Genomic DNA, 19349 nt, shown 5'->3' with positions numbered 1-19349 from the left:
TGTCCATGATTGCACTTACCCAGAAGGTATTTTTTAATCGGTGATCTTGTATTGTCTTGTAGTATTCATTATGCACGACTAAACAGAGGTGGATAAATTATTGATTTAAAGATTTCTTTAGTCACTTTCAATCATTTTCCATATTGTGGACATCAAGCATATTTTACACCCAATTGCGCACAGACATTTTAAGTGATACCTGCAATAAATCTGATTGGAGCAAACAAGCTACCATGGCCTTGGTGTATTAGCTAGCCCTCGACAGGCCTAGTCCACTATAGATCACTGTATTTTATAATAGACAGACAGTGTGAACACATGGCCTTGGTGTATTAGCTAGCCCTCGACAGGCCTAGTCCACTATAGATCCCTGTATTTTATAATAGACAGACAATGTGAACACATGGCCTGGAGATTACTGTGCACATGATACATGTAAAAAACGCTTGCAGAACCTTCAAGAAGTTTAAAGTTAACTTGTGAAATTACTTAACAGTTTAGCTGAACAGCACTGTAAGAATCCACATCAGATGTTCATACCCATAGTGTGATGCAGGGATTTAAACACCTTTATGGAGCTCACGGTATCACTACTGAATGCTAATAGACTTAATGAATGAATTATGATGTGGTTATAATCATAGCCGCGGGAAGTAGGGTTGCAGAGGGTGCTGCAGCACCCCCTGAAAAATCAGAATAAAAATCACATATATTTATTATCAATTATTATTATATAAAAAAGATCACAAAAGTAATGCACTGGGCCTTTAATAGTCCTGTATTAGCGGACCAATATAGCGATCTGCAGCACGGGCAAACCAAAAAAATCCCCCCCCAGGGGTTGGTTGGTTGTCTTCTGGAGGTATCAAGCCTCAGGTTGGATGTCTTCTGGAGGTATCAGGCCTCAGGTTAGATGTCTTCTGGAGGTATCAGGCCTCAGGTTAGATGTATTCTGGAAGTATCAGGCCTCAGGTTAGATGTCTTCTGGAGGTAACAGGCCTCAGGTTGGATGTCTTTTGGAGGTAACAGGCCTCAGGTTGGATGTCTTCTGGAAGTATCAGGCCTCAGGTTAGATGTCTTCTGGAAGTATCAGGCCTCAGGTTGGATGGCTTCTGGAAGTATCAGGCCTCAGGTTGGATGTCTTCTGGAGGTATCAGGCCTCAGGTTAGATGTATTCTGGAAGTATCAGGCCTCAGGTTGGTTGTCTTCTGGAGGTATCAGGCCTCAGGTTGGTTGTCTTCTGGAGGTGTCAGACCTCAGGTTGGTTGTCTTCTGGAAGTAGCAGGTCTCGGGTTGTCTTCTGGAGGTACAGTATCAGGCCTCAGGGCAAAGTGATATGGGAAAGCTGACAGAATGACAAAGTGGGGAAAGATCAGAGGCTTGTCACTAACACCACATCAAACACTCATGGAACTCCAAAATATGTTTCACGGTAACATGTAGGCTACTCCTGTTTTCTATTGAAGCCAGTTGCTCAGGTTCAGGCCACAGCCAATCACAGCCAATGTCAGTGACAGGTGAGCAACATGTGAGATTGTTTGATCTACAGTGTATTGGCATATGTGTTTGGGGGGTTATAGCAACCAGATGATTGATAGTTGTCGTTGTAATGTGTGGCATCGCTATGGTCCCCACCCAGAGTCTGTCATCAGTCCGCCAGGCTCTCCCTCTTCTTCTTTCCATCTAGAAGTTTCCAGGTCTCCATGTCGCTCAAGCAAATACACACCCTCTCCAACCTCAAACACACACCCATACACATACATGTACATGTAACTACTCATACACGCATGCATGTGTACACACACACACACACACACACACACACACACACACACACACACACACACACACACACACACACACACACACACACACACACACACACACACACACACACACCCTTGACACAGACCCATCCAAACAGTAGGCCTACCCTACAGTCGTGGCCAAAAGTTTTGAGAATGACACAAATATACATTTTCACAATGTGTGCTGCCTCAGTTTGTATGATGGCAATTTGCATATACTCCAGAATGTTATGAAGAGTGATCAGATGAAAAGTCCCTCTTTGCCATGCAAATGAACTGAATCACCCAAAAACATTTCCACTGTATTTCCTTTTTGCCACAAAAGGACCAGCTGACATCATGTCAGTTATTCTTTCGTTAACACAGGTGTGAGTGTTGATGTGGACAAGGCTGGAGATCACTGTCATGCAGATTGAGATTGAATAACAGACTGGAAGCTTCAAAAGGAGGGTGGTGCTTGGAATCATTGTTCTTCCTCTGTCAACCACAGTTACCTGAAAAGAAACACGTGCCATCATCATTGCTTTGCACAAAAGTAGCTCGGGGAACAAAACATCGATATTTTGGGTCCATAGCCAGGAAATTCCCGAGACCTTAATCCTATTGAGAACTTGTGGTCAATCCTCAAGAGGCAGGTGGACAAACAAAAACCCACAAATTGCCAATAAAAGCATTTGACACTTTATGAAATGCTTGTAAATATACTTCAGTATTCCATAGTAACACCTGACAAAAATATCTAAAGACACTGAGGCAGCAGACTTTGTGAAAAAAAGATATATATTTGTGTCACTCTAAAAACGTTTGAGCATGACTGTACAGCACTGAGTCACCTTGCTCTAGTCTTTCAATGTCGCTGAAGCATATCACCACACACACCCACACACCTCTCGGTATGTCCTGGCCCTCTGCCAGGTGTTCTGTCAGTTTGTCACAGAGCTGATCACCGCAAATATAGACACAGCCTGGTACTGTGGCACACCACTGTTTGACCTGATCTGCAAACACTGATACACATTGGGCAACGGCATAACCAACACTATAGTGTTATTGGAGCAGGAATGTCAACATGTAGCCTGTTGTATGTTTGTCTAGGGTTCTTTGGATACAGGTGGAGGATTTGTTAGGGATCTACATGGACTGTGTTTGTACAGGTTTTTACGGCGTTTAGGGATTCAAAGATCTTGATTTATTGCTCAGCTGTAATCTATCAGAGTTGTTCCATTGATCTAGTCTAATGGACCCTACCCATGTATGAGTCATGAGGGGATCCATGACCAACTGAACTGACCAGAAAAAGGTCCTGGGTATAGGTATCACCGGAGGTTGGTGGCACATTTAAATGGGGAGGGCAGGCTCATCGTAATGCCTGGAACAACTGTGAGATACCCATCACAGACATACAACAGACAGAAGGCAGGCAATCCAGTAAAAGGTTTCAAACAGGTGGGAGTCGGAGTATATGTTCACGGAGCCAATTTTTCTACATGCTCAATAATGCATCAGTACTAGCTGGAAAACTACATGCTCAATAATGCCCACCCATTCACATGTGGAGAAACGTGCGTGTGGCGGTACCCCCACCCCAAAACTATGGTTATAATGCATTGTTTGACATAAGCATGTATGGCCCTCTACTAATGACTTATTGGTCACCCTAAGTTATTAAGGACATCTGAGATAATCTCAATGTATTACTATCTCATAATGATCCTGACTTCCGGACGGGGAGCTGGTGCAGTGTCCCGCCAACAGCACCCTCCAGAGCTTCAAGGCCAGTTTTATTTTGGTCAGAAGACCACGCTAAATCAGCCCGGCCATTTATGGTGAGGGAAATCAAAAACTGCATGATTAGGGATATACAGACATTCATGCATGAATGCAAATGCACACACATTTAACCTTTATTCAGTCTGGGAAGTCCCATTGCCAAGAGTAGACCAGTTGTCCATCATTCTAAAAGAGCAGCTTCTGAAAAAGGGAAAAGATTTCATTGCATATTCCTTGGCTGTGGATGAGAGCACCGACATTTCTGACATTGCCCAGTTGTCAATTTTCATCAATGAGTGGACTCCAGCCTAAGCTAAAAGTTCAACAAGCCAGACTGTTTTGATTCAATTAGGCTCATATTCCGTTCCTCCACAGATCTCCACTCTAAGTCATACGGAAGTCATGGATTTTCAATCAGACAGGTGTCCAGATGTTTTCCTGTCTATGCTGCATTCAGCTGTTTCTGGGGCAAAGCTATTTGCTGTCTTCTCAGCACATTTGTGAACTGTAATTGAAATGACATCACGGATTTTTTCCAAATGAAGCATAAAAGTATGATTTGGTTCTGTTTTTGACAGCTGTATGGAATAATAAATGATAGTCACATTGCTATAAAGTCATTCTTAAAATGTTAGCATTTTGGTATTCATATGTACGTACAGTTAACTTTATCAGATAAAAGGTTTGAATCACTTGCCTAGTGAAATAAAGGTAAAATAAATAAATAAAGAGTTAGAAGTGGAGCATGATTGATTTGCCTTATCACACAGAGGTGCGATGGCTAAGCCAGGGAAAGGTGCTTCAAAGATGTTTGACTTGTGAGATTTGTCTGTTCTTGGACAGCAAAGGGAAAGACACAACACAAGTGAGACAGAATGTAGAGATGTGTGAAATGGCTTTTCTGTGTGACATTACGAGTCATCTGAATGCAAGATACTTGCAGTCAGTCTGGGGTATATGTCATCTCTGATATGTACAGTACAGTGAAGTGCATTTAAAACCAAACTGACTCTGTGGGAGACTGCAGATGTTTCTGGAAAGACAAGCCCAGTCTGAGGCATCTTCCAGCTTTGCCAGACCATGAAAAAGAACCTGTCTACCAGTGAATCTTCAAAGTTACATTTTGTTTTGATCAAATAGGTATGCTTACATGTCATTTTCCTTCGATTTGCTGAATTTGAAGCACAAAATTGCAGGTTGGAACTGCTCAGAGAACATTTGCAAAGTTGACACAGCTCACAACTCAAACCTCCAAATGGAGTTGATTGACAAGTCCAATGCCTGATGCACTGAAACATATTTTGCAGTGGGTGCTGCGGAACGTCTGTTGTGAGACTCTCCCAGACTTAGCTATACAATGCCCCAGCAAGTGGATGTCCCAGTCAATTTGCAGAGCAGGGAACGTTGTCCAGTGTTTGGCAGCACGGATACACAGGAATATGGTCTTTTTCTTGATGAAGGCCCTGAACAAAACATCTACCAGACGCCACTTCCACACCTCCTCGCTCCATTTCCTGAGTCTTATTTCCCCACCAGAGCCTACATCTACCTGGATGAACTTGTGGAAAAGATGGGACTCTCCTCCTTCATAACCTTCCCTTCAAACTCATTTGTGCAATCCATATTTAGAGTTTTTGTCCTTTGCCTCGGTGGTTTATTCATTTGGGTTTTAACCATGCATGGATTGTGTGTGTCTTAAACAAAGTGTTGTTTTTGATTAAGTGATTTTTGCACTTTACTGGTTTCTCGGGCATCACGACATATTTTAAAAATATTTCAGTTGAGTGGATGATAGAAAATTGCTATTATTGTTTTTTTTCTTTGAAGTAAATTTAGCCCACTTTTGCTAAAATAGAAAATATAGGCTACTGATGGTGCCAGTTGTTGTTTCTTTCATTTAATGTTCATGTTACTTATCCTTTTATATAAACACATTTGTCTTTCTGTCTGTCTGTCTGTCTGTCTGACAGAGTCTGAAAATCTGTCTGTCTTTATCTGTCATATTCTCTCTATATTTGTTAGGTTTCTCTCTCTAGGTTCTCTCTCTAGGTCTCTCTCTACCGTCTTTACCGTTTTTCAATGAACATTCGAACAGTCCTCTCTACCGTCTCTCTAGCGTCTCTCTCTTTTCTTTGGTCCCTCCTAACATTTGACTTTGACAGTCTCTCTCTACCGTCTCTCTCTCAATTCAATTTGCTTCATTGGCATGATGTAACAATGTACATATTGCCAAAGTTTACTTGGAGATTTACAATTTTAACATAATAATAATCAATATTGTGAACTGGACAACAATAATCAACTGTCAAAATATAATCATATGTTGAACAATAACAATAAGCATAGTGGACATTTGCAGGTTGGTTGGTCTGTCAGACACTGTCCCTCATCTTATGGCAGGCAGCAATGTAGTGTGCTGCCAACCCACAGCTCTCTGCGTCATCCCCCAACATGATGGGCACCCTACTCTCATCAGAGAGGTTTTCAAATTTGGGGAAATGACACACTCTCTCTAATAGTTTTATATATTTTTTACATTTTGGCAGGAAATGCAGCTCTGTCTCAGGTTCTGCTGTGGTGCAGTGGTTGCACAGACTTTCCTCTGCAGGAGCCAGGTTTTCCTGTGTCTACCCTTCTCAATATCAAGGCTGTGCTCACTGAGCCTGTACTTTGTCAAGATTTTTCTAAGGTTTTGATCAGTAACCATGGTCAAGTAGTTAGCCACGGTGTACTGTCGATTTAGGGCCAGATAGCACTGCATTTTGCTTTGTGTTTCCCAATAAGCAATGTAGTTTTGACTGTGTTGTACTTTGGTTTATTCTGATTGATTGGATGTTCTGGTTCTGAGGCTGCAGTGTGTTAGTAGAACAGGTTAGTGAACTCAGCCCCAGGACCAGCTGGATGAGGGGACTCTTTTCTTTGCTCAGCTCTTGGCATTGCAGGGCTTGGTAATGACATGTGAGGGGGTATTTTAGATGTTTCCAAAACTTAATTGCTCTTTTTTTATTATTTTTTATTATTAGTGGATATTGGCCTAATTCTCTCTACCATCTCTCTCTCTCTCTCCATCATCTCTCTCTTCTCTCTCTCTCTCTCTCTCTCTCTCTCTCTCTCTCTCCCTACCATCTGTCTCTTTCTCTCTCCCTACCATCTCTGTCTCTCTCTCTTTCTCTCTCCCTACCATCTCTGTCTCTCTCTCTTTCTCTCTCCCACCATCTCTGTCTCTCTCTCTTTCTCTCTCCCTACCATCTCTGTCTCTCTCTCTTTCTCTCTCCCACCATCTCTGTCTCTCTCACATTCACTTTTCCCCCCTCTCTCAACTTCTCTCTGGCTGCTGTACGTTTTTTTAATGAATGGACTGTTTGCTTGCTTTTTCCATCCCCAATAATCTGCCCTAAGGGTGGATTGAAGTTCTTTTCTCATTTGGAGATTTCAGCTGAAGTCTGTGACAGTCTAGTTTGAGGATATTTAAGAAATTGATTCCTTGTCTGCATGCTTGTGTGGGTTTATACTGTGTGTGTGAAGTCCCCACAAGAATAGTAAACAAACAAAAAGTTGACTAACTGGGGACATTTTTTTATTTCCAACCACGTCAAATGCTATTTCTATGGGATTTAGGGTTAAGGTTAGAATTAGTGTTAGGATTAGGAGCTAGGGTTAGTTTTAGGGTTAGGGTTAGGTTTTTGGGTAAGGGTAAGAGTAAGAGTTAGGGTTTATGGAAAATAGGATTTTGAATGGGACTGAATGTTTTGTCCCCACAAGGTATAGTGGTGAGGGAATTAAAGCACCTGTGATTCATTCTGGTCGAGAAGATAGAAATTTGTTTTGACCTTGCAGGCAAACATGGGAATGTGTGTGTGTGTGTGTGTGTGTGTGTGTGTGTGTGTGTGTGTGTGTGTGTGTGTGTGTGTGTGTGTGTGTGTGTGTGTGTGTGTGTGTGTGTGTGTGTGTGTGTGTGTGTGTGTGTGTGAAATGATGTTTGTACTCTAATGCATTAGTGATGAGTGTTTGTTTACTGCCTAGTGTGCCTTCTCTCCCAGTCTATGGGTGAATTCAAAATGGTACCATATTCCCATAGTGCTCTGGTCAAAAGAAGTGTCCTGTGGTATGTAGGGAATGGGTTCCATTTGGGATGCACCCTATACATGGCTCAGTGAGACTGGAGATGTCTAACACATAGCTAGGTCTTTAGTCGTCTACTATATCGTTTATGTCTGATATGTATTTGTATTTATTTACCGTCTATTTACAATCGGAACATGCATGAAAACATGACTGTAAATATAACAGTTTTTATACAGAGACACCCTGTCCAATTGATACCTAGGTCAGGGGCTGAAGAACACATCCTAAATACGATGTTCCACCCTAGAGACATGTCATAATGAATGTCTTTTTATACCACAGCATTTTGAATACCAATTCCAGTGTTTTGGCTAGAAGGTCATTCAGGAATATAATATGGGTTTTCATTATTTGGTTCAATCAGCACTTTTTTGATGTCTCAGCCACTGACAGAATGCCAGCTGGTCCAGTTGGTCTGAAATGGCACACCATATAGAATCATCTGAAATTTGAAAGAATTTGGAGGTTGTCCTCGAGCTTCACTAGATACTGTACCTACTATACCCAACTGGACGAGACTGGATGTGTTGCAGACCACCTAACCCACAGTAACCAGAGTCTGGGAACAACTTAATTTGCCAGATGTTTTATTTTTATTTTTATTTCATCTTTATTTAACCAGGTAGGCTAGTTGATAACAGGTTCTCATTTACAACTGCGACCTGGCCAAGATAAAGCAAAGCAGTGCGACACAAACAACAACACAGAGTTACACATGGAATAAATAAACATACAGTCAATAATACAATAGAAAAAGTCTATATATAGTGTGTGCAAATGAGGTAGGATAAGGGAGGTAAGACAATAAATAGAATATAGTGGCGAAATAATTACAATATAGAAATTACACTGGAGTGATAGATGTGCAGAAGACGAGTGTGCAAGTAGAGATACTGAGGTGCAAAATAAAAAAAAAAAACAGTATGGGGATGAGGTATTTGGATGGGCTATTTACAGATGGGCTATGTACAGGTGCAGTGATCTGTGAGCTGCTCTGACAGATGGTGCTTAAAGCTAGTGAGGGACATATGAGTCTCCAGCTTCAGTGATTTTTGCAGTTTATTCCAGTCATTGGCAGCAGAGAACTGGAAGGAAAGGCGGCCGAAGGAGGAATTGGCTTTGGGGGTGACCAGTAAAATATACCTGCTGGAGTGCATGCTACGGGTGGGTGCTGCTATGGTGACCAGTGAGCTGAGGTAAGGCGGGGCTTTTCCTAGAAAATACTTATAGATGACCTGGAGCCAGTTGATTGGCGACGAATATGAAGCGAGGGCCAACCAACGAGACATTACAGGTCGCAGTGATGGGTAATATATGGGGCTTTGGTGACAAAACATATGGCACTGTAATAGACTGCATCCAATTTGCTGAGTAGAGTGTTTGGAGGCTATTTTGTAAATGACAACGGCGAAGTCGAGGATCGGTAGGATAGTCAGTTTTACGAGGATATGTTTGGCAGCATGAGTGAAGGATGCTTTGTTGTGAAATAGGAAGCCGATTCTAGATTTAATTTTGGATTGGAGATGCTTAATGTGAGTCTGGAAGGAGAGTTAACAGTCTAACCAGACACCTAGGTATTTGTAGTTGTCCACATATTGTAAGTCAGAACCGTCCAGAGTAGTGATGCTAGTCGGGCGGGCAGGTGTGGGCAGCGATCGGTTGAAGAGCATGCATTTAGTTTTACTTGCATCTAAGAGCAGTTGGAGGCCACGGAAGGAGAGTTGTGTGGCTTTGAAGCTCGTCTGGAGGTTAATTAACACAGTGTCCAAAGAAGGGCCAGAAGTATACAGAATGGCGTTGTCTGTGTAGAGGTGGATCAGAGAAGCACCAGCAGCAAGAGCGACATCATTGATGTGTACAGAGAAAAGTGTCGGCCCAAGGTTTGAACCCTGTGGCACCTCCATAGAGACTGCCAGAGGTCCAGACAACAGGCCCTCCGATTTGACACACTGAATTCTGTCTGAGAAGTAGTTGGTGATCCAGGCGAGGCATTCATTAGAGAATCCAAGGCTGTTGAGTCTGCCAATAAGAATGTGGTGATTGACAGTGTCGAAAGCCTTCACCAGGCCGATAAATACAGCTGCACAGTATTGTCTCTTATCGATGGCAGTAAAGATATCGTTTAGGACCTTGAGCGTGGCTGAGGTGCACCCATGACCAGCTCGAATCCAGATTGCATAGTGGAGAAGGTACGGTGGGATTTGAAATGGCTGGTGATCTCTTTGTTAACTTGACTTTCGAAGACCTTAGAAAGGCAGGGTCGGATAGATATAGGTCTGTAGCATTTTGGGTCTAGAGTGTCTCACCAATTGAAGAGGGAGATGACCGTGGCAGCTTTCCAATCTTTGGGGATCTCAGATGATACGAAAGAGAGATTGAACAGGCTAATAATAGGGGTTGCAACAATTTCGGAGGATAATTTTAGAAAGAGTGTCCAGATTTTCTAGCCCGGCTAATTTGTAGGGGTCCAGATTTTGCAGCTCTTTCAGAACATCAGCTGTCTGGATTTGGGTGAAGGAGAAATCGGGGAGGTTTGGGAAAGTTGCTGTGGGGGGGGGGGGTGCAGGGCTGTTGACCGGGGTAGGGGTAGCCAGGTGGAAAGCATGGCCAGCCGTAGAAAAACGCTTATTGAAATTCTCAATTATCGCGGATTTATCGGTGGTGACACTGTTTCCTAGCCTCAGTGCAGTGGGCAACTGGGAGGAGGTACTCTTATTCTCCATGGACTTTACAGTGTCCCAGAACTTTTTGGAGTTTGTGCTACAGGATGCAAATTTCTGCTTGAAAAAGCTAGCCTTTGCGTTCCTAACTACCTGTGTATATTGGATCCTAACATCCCTGAAAAGTTGCATATCGCGGGGGCTATTCGATGCTAATGCAGTACGCCACAGGATATTTTTCTGCTGGTTAAGGGCAGTCAGGTCTGGAGTGAAGCAAGGGCTATATCTGTTCCTGGTTTAATTTTTTTTGAATGGGGCATGCTTATATAAGATGGTGAGGAATGCACTTTTAAAGAATAACCAGGCATTCTCTACTGGCGGAATGAGGTCAATATCCTTTCCAGGATACCCGGGCCAGGTCGATTAGAAAGGCCAGCTCACTGAAGTGTTTTAGGGAGCGTTTGACAGTGATGAGGGGTGGTCGTTTGACCACAGACCCATTACGGACGCAGGCAATGAGGTGGTGATCGCTGAGATCCTGGATCCTGAAGACAGCAGAGGTGTATTTGGGGGGCAGGTTGGTTAGGATGATATCTATGAGGGTGCCCATGTTTATGGCTTTGGTGTTGTGCCTGGTAGGTTCATTGACAATTTGTGTGAGGTTGAGGGCATCAAGCTTAGATTGTGGGATAGCCGGGGTGTTAAGCATGTCCCAGTTTAGGTCACCTAACAGCTCGAGCTCTGAAGATAGACGGGGGGGGGCAATCAATTCACATATGGTGTCCAGGTCACAGCTGGGGGCAGATGGTGGTCTATAGCAAGCGGCAACGGTGAGAGACTTGTTTCTGGAAAGGTGGATTTTTAAAAGTAGAAGCTCAAATTGTTTGGGCACAGACCTGGATAGTAGGACAGAACTCTGCAGGCTATCTCTTCAGTAGATTGCAATTCCACCCCATTTGGCAGTTCTATCTTGTCGGAAAATATTATAGTTAGGGATGGAAATTTCAGGTGTTTGGTGCTAAGCCAGGATTCAGACACGTTTAGGACATTCAGGTTGGCAGAGTGTGCTAAGGCAGTGCTAAGGCAAACAAACTTAGGGAGGAGGCTTCTAATTAGCATGCATGAAACCAAGAAGTCAACAAATAAGAGCGCCTGGGGAATGGGAGTGGAGCTAGGCACTGCAGGGCGTGGATCAACCTCTACATCACCAGAGGAACAGAGGAGGAGGAGGATAAGGGTACGGCTAAAGGCTAGAAGAACTGGTCGTCTAGTACGTCCGGAACAGAGAGTAAAAGGAGCATGTTTCTGGGCACGGTAGAATAGATTTAAGGGATAATGTACAGACAAAGGTAAGGTAGGATTTGAATACAGCGGTAAACCTATGCATTGAGTGACGGTGAGAGAGATATTGCCTCTAGAAACATTATTTAAACCAGGTGAGGTCACCTGGTGGGAGGTGGAACTAAAGGGATAACTAAAGAGTGTTGAGGAGGGCTAGAGGCTCTACAGTGAAATAAGGCAATAATTACTAACCAAAACAGCAATTGACAAGGCATATTGACATTAGGGAGAGGCATGCATAGCAGAGTGATCATAGGGGTCCAGTGACTGGCTCGGCGGGCCGGAGACACGGCGATTCAGGCAGCTAGCGGGTCGGGGCTAGCAGAAGTACCTTAGAGGGACGTCGTGATGGAATAAGTCTGTTGTAGCCCCCTCGTGCTGTTACGTCTGCAGACCAGTCGTCATGGATCAGCAGGGCTCCGTGTGGTAAAAGGGTCCAGGCCAATTAGCAAAATAGGTATAGAGGCCAAAGGATTTGTCCGATGGGCCTCTTAAGCTAACAGTCCGATATGCTCTAGACAGCTAGCGGGCCGCGATGGGGATGTCAGGGGATGTCGTGACGGAGGAGCCAGTTGAAAAACCATCGGTAGTCCAGTCGTGATGGGTCGGCGGGGTCCAGACCAATTGACAAAATAGGTATTGTAGCCCAAGGAGCGGCTGATGGACCTCTTCGGCTAGCCGGGAGATGGGCCTAGCAAAGACTAGCCCTAGGCTAATTGGTTCTTACTTCGGGACAGAGACGTTAGCCAGGAGTGGCCACTCGGATAGCAGCTAGCTAGCTGCGATGATCCAGAGGAAAAAGTTCAGAGCTTGCGGTAGGAATCCGGATATATGGAGAAAAATAAGTCCGATTTGCTCTGGTTTGAGTCGCGCTGTGCAGACTGGCGAGAGTTGTCCGGGCTAAAGATAGCTGATGACCGCTAGCATTGGCTAGCTGACTACTAGCTAGTAGCTAGTTAGCTGGCTAGCTTCTGCTGGGGTTTCAGGTTCAAAAGTAAAGATAATATCAGATCCATACCACATTGGGTGAGGCGGATTGCAGGAGAGTATGTTGAAGTTGAGGTTAAGAAAAAGAAAAAGAAATATATGAGAAGAAAAAAATATCTAAAAAGATATATACAGACAAGACGAGGACAAAAGACATCTGACTGCTACGCCATCTTGGTTACTATGTGATGCCATAGATGTGGTATTACAGCATATTTTCAACACTGTGTTGCTCTTTATTATGTTGAAGAAACAAGTTTCACCCTTACCTACATCAGAGCATGTATCAGATGGTACCTAGATAAGAACCTGTATCAGATGGTACCTAGATAAGAACCTGTATCAGATGATACCTAGATAAGAACCTGTATCAGATGATACCTAGATAAGAACCTGTATCAGATGATACCTAGATAAGAACCTGTATCAGATGATACCTAGATAAGAACCTGTATCAGATGATACCTAGATAAGAACCTGTATCAGATGATACCTAGATAAGAACCTGTATCAGATCAAATCAAACTTTATTTGTCACATGCGCTGAATACAGCAAGTGTAGACCTTACCGTGAAATGCTCACTTACAAGCCCTTAACCAACAGTGCAGTTCAAGAAGAGATAAGAAAATATTTACCAAGTAGACTAAAATAAAAAGTAATAATAAAAGTGACACAATAAGAATAACAATAACAAGGCTATCTACAGGGGGCACTGGTACCGAGTCAGTGTTTCGGGGGTACAGGTTAGTTGAGGTAATTTGTACATGTAGGCGGGGGTGAAGTGACTATGCATAGATGATACCTAGATCGGGGCCTGTATCAGATAATACCTACATCAGGGCCTGTATCAGATGATACCTAGATAAGAACCTTTTTTAGATGATACCTAGATAATGCCCATTATCAGATGATACCTACATCAGGGCCTGTATCAGATGATGCCTACATCAGGGCCTGTATCAGAGGGCCTGTATCAGATGCCTACATCAGGGCCTGTATCAGATGATACCTACATCAGGGCCTGTGTCAGATGATGATACCTACATCAGGGCCTGTGTCAGATGATGCCTACATCAGGGCCTGTATCAGATTATACCTAGATCAAGGCCAGCATCAGATGATACCTAGATCAGGGCCTGTATCAGATGATACCTACATCAGGGCCTGTATCAGATGATACCTAGATCAGGGCCAGTATCAGATGCACATTGCAGAAACTAGACAACTGCATGTTCTCTAAGTACGCAGAGATGGAATTATGTCAGCATAGCTGACAACTGTTGTTCTGATTAAAAAAACAATAAAACTGGCCTTTAGACTAGTTGTGTATCTGGAGCATAAGCATTTGTGGTTCGAAAACAGACTCAAAATGGCTAGAAACAAAGACCTTTCTTCTATTCTTGTTCTGAGAAATGAAGGCTATTCCATGTGAAAAATGTCCAAGAAACTGAAGATCTCATACAACGCTGTGTACTACTCCCTTCACAGAACAACACAAACTGGCTCTAACCAGAATAGACATGTATAGTGTCGAGTCATCCGCATACATAGACACAGTGGCCTTACTCAAAGCCAGTGGCATGTTGTAAGTAAAGATTGAAAAAAGCAAGGGGCTTAAACAGCTACCCTGGGAAATTCCTGTTTTTAACTGGAATATATTTGATAGGCTTCCATTAAAGAACACCCTCTGTGTTCTGGTAGACAAGTAACTCTTTATCCACATTATAGAAGGCTGTGTAAAGCCATAACATCAGTTTTTCCAGCAGCATACTATGATCAATAATGTTTAAAGCTGCACTGAACTCTAACAAGACAGCCCACACAATCATTTTACTATAAATGTCTCTCAGCCAATCATCAGTTATTTATGTAAGTTCTGTGCTTGTTGAGTGTTCTCTATATGCATGCAGGAATTCTGCTGTCAATTTGTTTATTGTGACATAGCATCGTATCTGGTAAAACACAATTTTTTACAGAAGTTTACTAAGGGTTGGTAGCAGGCTGATTGGTCAGTTATTTGAGCTAATAAAGGGGGATATAGTATTCTTGGGTAGCGGAATGACTTTAGCTTCCCTCCAGGTTTGAGGGCACACACTTTCAAGTAGTTTGAAGATGTGGCAAATAGGAGTGGCAACATGGTCTGCTATTATCCTCAGTAATTTTCCATCCATATTGTCAGACCCCGCTGGCTTGTGAAAGACTTGTGAAATCCTGTTTGGATATCTTGCAGACCAACAGAGTCTGTGACAACAATTCAATTTCCCACATGTAACTTGCATTGCAGTGCTGAGCAAACATTTAACTGCATGCCCTCAGAACTGGGAAAGTGGCATTACAACACCCTTTCAACCATAGCTCAACCTTTACAAGCAGATTCAACACTTCTGCTGTGTATTTACAATAGGTGATTGGTTAACGCTTCACTATCAACAGTGGCAGAATTTATCATGCAGGATGAGCAAAGTCAATGGAGGGAAGTAACACCCAATATGTACTCAGGGTTCTGCACACACCTCCAGCCAGGTATAAAACAAGCAGTATGGAAGGTGATCATTACATGCATGTTAAGGCACAGTTAACAGGGTACTACAAACTATCAACCAATCAGGTAAGGGAACTCTGAATGTTTTATTTTTGACTATATGGAATATGTGTGCAGAAAATACAGTTAAACTTGCGTGATTTCATGTTTTGTTTTCTTCAGCTATGTATAGAATGAGGAGGCTATTATTTAACCAGACATCAGTGTACTGAGCCAAGAATGTAATGCACACAATGCAATGGGTATTTTGGATAATATGCACATTGAATAAGCATATTACTCCTGTCTATGGTTAATTTGCTCACTATCATTTGCTTGTGCAAAATGTCCCCCTTCATGCTATGGGTATGCAATAACTGTGGCTTTGCAAGTTTGTTATTCAAGCAAGAATACCCTCAAAACTGTTTTTGTTAATAAAATGGATCAATAGATATCATGCAAGTCTTAATATTTGCAGAAATATTTGCACTTCCTACATTGAATGAACTGTTGTTTGCTGTGCAGTCTCAGTGTGTGCAGATAAGTCTATCGTAGTGTTTTTCAGAGTCAAAATGGCAAAATACAAGGTGACTGTGCACACACACAACATCGCAACTGCCACCACCTTGAACAACGTCTTCATCAAGCTGATTGGCGAAAAAGGAGAGAGTAAGCGCACGTGGCTCACTAGCTTGAATGGAGGATTCTATCAAGGCACAGTAAGTCAGTGATGCTCCTATCAGTACTAAGAGATATTTCTCTTTAAATCTAGAATCCTTAATTGAAACAATAACAAAGAGGCACCCCGCCTCTGTTTTGGTAAAAAGCTGAGGGATGGGCTTGTAGAAATGTCACCATTCTCAAACTCATAGAAGAATGTGTACTTTTAACCATGTTTTGTGGCTATAGCTTAGTGTTTGTTCACATTTACATTGCTTACAATCATTGGGTTCTGATTGGGTACGACAGTTGAACTAAGCAATTATAAATTATATTCTTCAGGAATCTATGGGTATATATAATTACAAATTATAAAAACAAATTATTCTAGCTTCAATAAGACTTACCATTTGCATTTTTCAAATACTGTACTCAAAACACACCCAAAATAACCCAAATTGTTCATTAACATATAGTGTATATGACATGAAGACTTTGTTGCCTGTATGTTGGACCCTTAAGTAATAATACTGGTAGTCCAGGATTAGTTATATTTGCCTTTGTTATTTGCTTTCTCACACAGTCCAGATTCCGCTCTCTCTCGCTCTCTCTCTCTCTCATCTTCTCTCTGCCCTTCCCTTTCTTTCTCTCTCTCTCACTCACTCTCTCCCTCCATCTCATTCTCTCATTCCCTCCATCTATCTCTCACTTCCTCCATCTCTTTCTCTCTCCCCTGCTTTCTCTGCAGGGGTCTCGTGAATTCGACGTGGTGTGCCCCTTTTCACTCAGCAAGCTGGTGCTGATAGAGCTGGACAAACAGCCCCTCCCACTCTTCCCCCAGGACGCCTGGTTCCCGTCCAAGGTTGTCGTGACGACGCCAGAGGGAGACACATGCCAGTTCCCCATCTACCGTTGGATTATGGACACGGAGGTGCACCTGTTCAGAGAGGGCACAGGTCAGCACGGTGTGACGTTATGAAACAACATCACATGCAAACATGTTAGAATGAGTAATGCATGGGGGAAAAAATGGATACTTGCAGCCATTGTGGGGGGGGGGGGGGGGCATTTTCTTCATGTGTGCATGATGTCACTAAGTTTTAAAAGCCACTTTTCCTCTTAGGGCCAACGTACATACAGTAATACACACAACACTGGTTCTGAAGGATTAGTGCAATAATACGTGTGATTAACTTTATTTTTTTATTTTTCAGCTAAAAGACTCTGTGATGAAACTAATCATCTTGCCAGGTACAGCAGGGAACTGGAGATGAAGACGAGAACTGAGCAGTACTGGTAGGTGCTGTGGTCTTTCGTCCTAGCTTCCCAGTCTGTCCATTATATCTGACCAAACATACATATATTTCCTGCTCCTCCTACTCAGCTGGGATACCTACAAGGAGGGTTTCCCCGGCAGCATGAAGGCAAACAACCCTCTGGATCTTCCCAGCGAGATCCAATTCTCGTTCACCAAGGCCACCCAGTTCCTCTTCACCGCCACCACCGGGTGAGTTCCTCACCTAAGCCAAATGTATACCCGACTTGAGTACACAACACGAGAATGCAATGTGCTACTCATAATGGCTTCCCTATGTGGTTATGTGGTAAGTTACAGAATGAGGAATTGGCGTGCTCAACTCGAAAGTCTGTAGTAACAAAATGTTGGGTTCAAAAGGCATGCACTGGGGGGAAAAACCCCCAAACCCCTCATTCATTAAAATATTCTCTACATTTAATGTATTTTTAGGCACTAGAAGTTGTGAAAAATAGTTGAACAATGTATGTGACTAATGAATGTAAATTATGATTGTGAAACAGCTACTACAATGTTTCATCATTTATAACTATGTGTGAATGTGTGAATTTTTCTCCAAAAGCTGATGAAGTATGTCGCCCAAATGGGTCTGATTGCTCTGCTGATAATTACATTAAAACTTAAGAATAGTTCAGTGCGGATTTAAGCTTTTTTTCTTTGTCCAGTACGTGGTGAATTTAACATTTTGGGTTGTACACACTTGCATATTTTTGCGTAGCTAATTGCGCTGTGTACGTTGGGCATAATTCATCCTCTAAGGACAGTTCAAACAGTACTTCCTGCAGCCGATCATTAAAACTCTTCTAAAGTGTTCCATTCATTTATATTGTTGAGTTGTACATTTGCTTTGTGAAACTCTATTGGCTCAGCTTGACACAGTTCCTTGTCTCCCATTCTGTAGGATCACTGAGCTGAAACTAATGGGGTATTCTGACAGCAAGAAGAGCTGGAAAAACATTGATGAAATCAGCAATGTCTACCTCAATAGAACTGTCATCTCAGGTGAGTGCATTTCATAGGTGCATTTGCAGAATTAACTCCAGGGGCCTGTTTATTAGGTGGTAAACGTTTTGAAACAAAGAGAAAGGGGCAGTAATTCTACTTGAATATGTCCAATAAAAATATACATTCAGTACCAGTCAAAAGATTGGACACACCTACCACCTAAGGTTTTTTTCCGCTATTTTCTACATTTTAGAAAAATAATGAAGACATTAAAACTATGAAATAACACATATGGAATCATGTAGTAACCAAAAAAGTGTTAAACAAATATTTTATTTGAGATTCTTCAAAGTAGCAACCCTTTGGCTTGATGACAGCTTTGCACACTCTTGGCATTCTCTCGACCAGCTTCAAACATTTGACTGGTATTCTACATACTGAAAACGACCCTGGATTACTAGGCATCATCTGGAAGAAAACAGACTGAAACAGGGAGGGAATACCTGTCCAATAAGAAACTATTGATTTTATTTTCTGTTGCACAAGGTTTTGCTACGGTGTGCACTAATTAATACGACCCAGAATTTCCTCCTTCCAGACTACACACAGAAGCACTGGAAGGAAGATGAGTTTTTCGGGTACCAGTATCTGAACGGCTGCAACCCCATGTTGATCCGTCGCTGCACGGATTTGCCGGCAAATTTCCCTGTCACAGGAGACATGGTCAAGCCCTCTCTTCGTGGATCGTCCAGCCTCCTAAAGGAATTGCAGGTACTGTACAGTATGTCAAAATGGGACTCATTGTTAAAAGTTGCCTAAATTATTGCAGTACCACTTCTACCAAGGGTGGCGCTGGACTAGGGGCAGTCCTCTTGGACCAAGGTGAATATCTTAGATATTCACAATTATCAATGGAAGTCAATAGAGATCCCTTTGTTGGATGTCTAGACCTCCACTTTCTTGGACCATAAGAAGCATGTACCAGATTCCTTTTTGGACCTACAGATGACATTTGTGGAGGTCCATCCAGTATGTTTCTCAATAACTAGGTTTCCATCCAATTGGCGATAGATTTTCATGCAAATATTCTCAATTCCGCATAAAAAAATGTGCACATTTCCCCACGATAAATGTTTCCATCAAATTTACCTGTTGCGGAAAAAAGTCTGTGTGATGATGTAGTGCACATAAAAATAACCTTTATGGTTAAATTCCC

The 19349-nt window shown here is 42.5% G+C and overlaps 2 protein-coding genes and 1 long non-coding RNA gene across 4 annotated transcripts in view; 1 reads left to right on the top strand and 2 right to left on the bottom strand.

Moving 5' to 3' along the window:
* Positions 1-19349, bottom strand: part of LOC135507075 (hydroperoxide isomerase ALOXE3-like) — a 115475-nt gene that overhangs the window by 78548 nt on the left and 17578 nt on the right. The gene's annotated exons all lie outside the window — the stretch shown is intronic.
* On the bottom strand, positions 698-2288 carry LOC135507074 (uncharacterized). Its single transcript, XR_010450602.1, has 2 exons — positions 1636-2288; positions 698-1345 (listed from the first exon to the last, which is right to left on the bottom strand). It is a non-coding gene; the product is annotated as an uncharacterized LOC135507074 (long non-coding RNA).
* LOC135507072 (hydroperoxide isomerase ALOXE3-like) lies at positions 15155-18967 on the top strand. 2 transcript variants are annotated; one of them, XM_064926612.1, is made up of 7 exons: positions 15155-15300; positions 15769-15932; positions 16622-16829; positions 17088-17169; positions 17258-17380; positions 18090-18190; positions 18732-18967. In XM_064926612.1, the coding sequence occupies exons 2-7, from the start codon at positions 15786-15788 to the stop codon at positions 18950-18952; spliced, it is 882 nt and encodes a 293-aa protein (XP_064782684.1). In that variant the 5' UTR covers positions 15155-15300; positions 15769-15785; the 3' UTR covers positions 18953-18967. The 2 variants fall into 2 exon arrangements, with proteins under 2 accessions (XP_064782684.1, XP_064782683.1); XM_064926611.1 differs by having other exon boundaries at positions 15156-15300; positions 15779-15932.

This window comes from Oncorhynchus masou, chromosome 20 (assembly GCF_036934945.1).
Source record: "Oncorhynchus masou masou isolate Uvic2021 chromosome 20, UVic_Omas_1.1, whole genome shotgun sequence".
NCBI lineage: Eukaryota > Metazoa > Chordata > Actinopteri > Salmoniformes > Salmonidae > Oncorhynchus > Oncorhynchus masou.
Note: the sequence above shows the minus strand (reverse complement) of the source record. Positions and strands in the feature narration are given on the sequence as shown.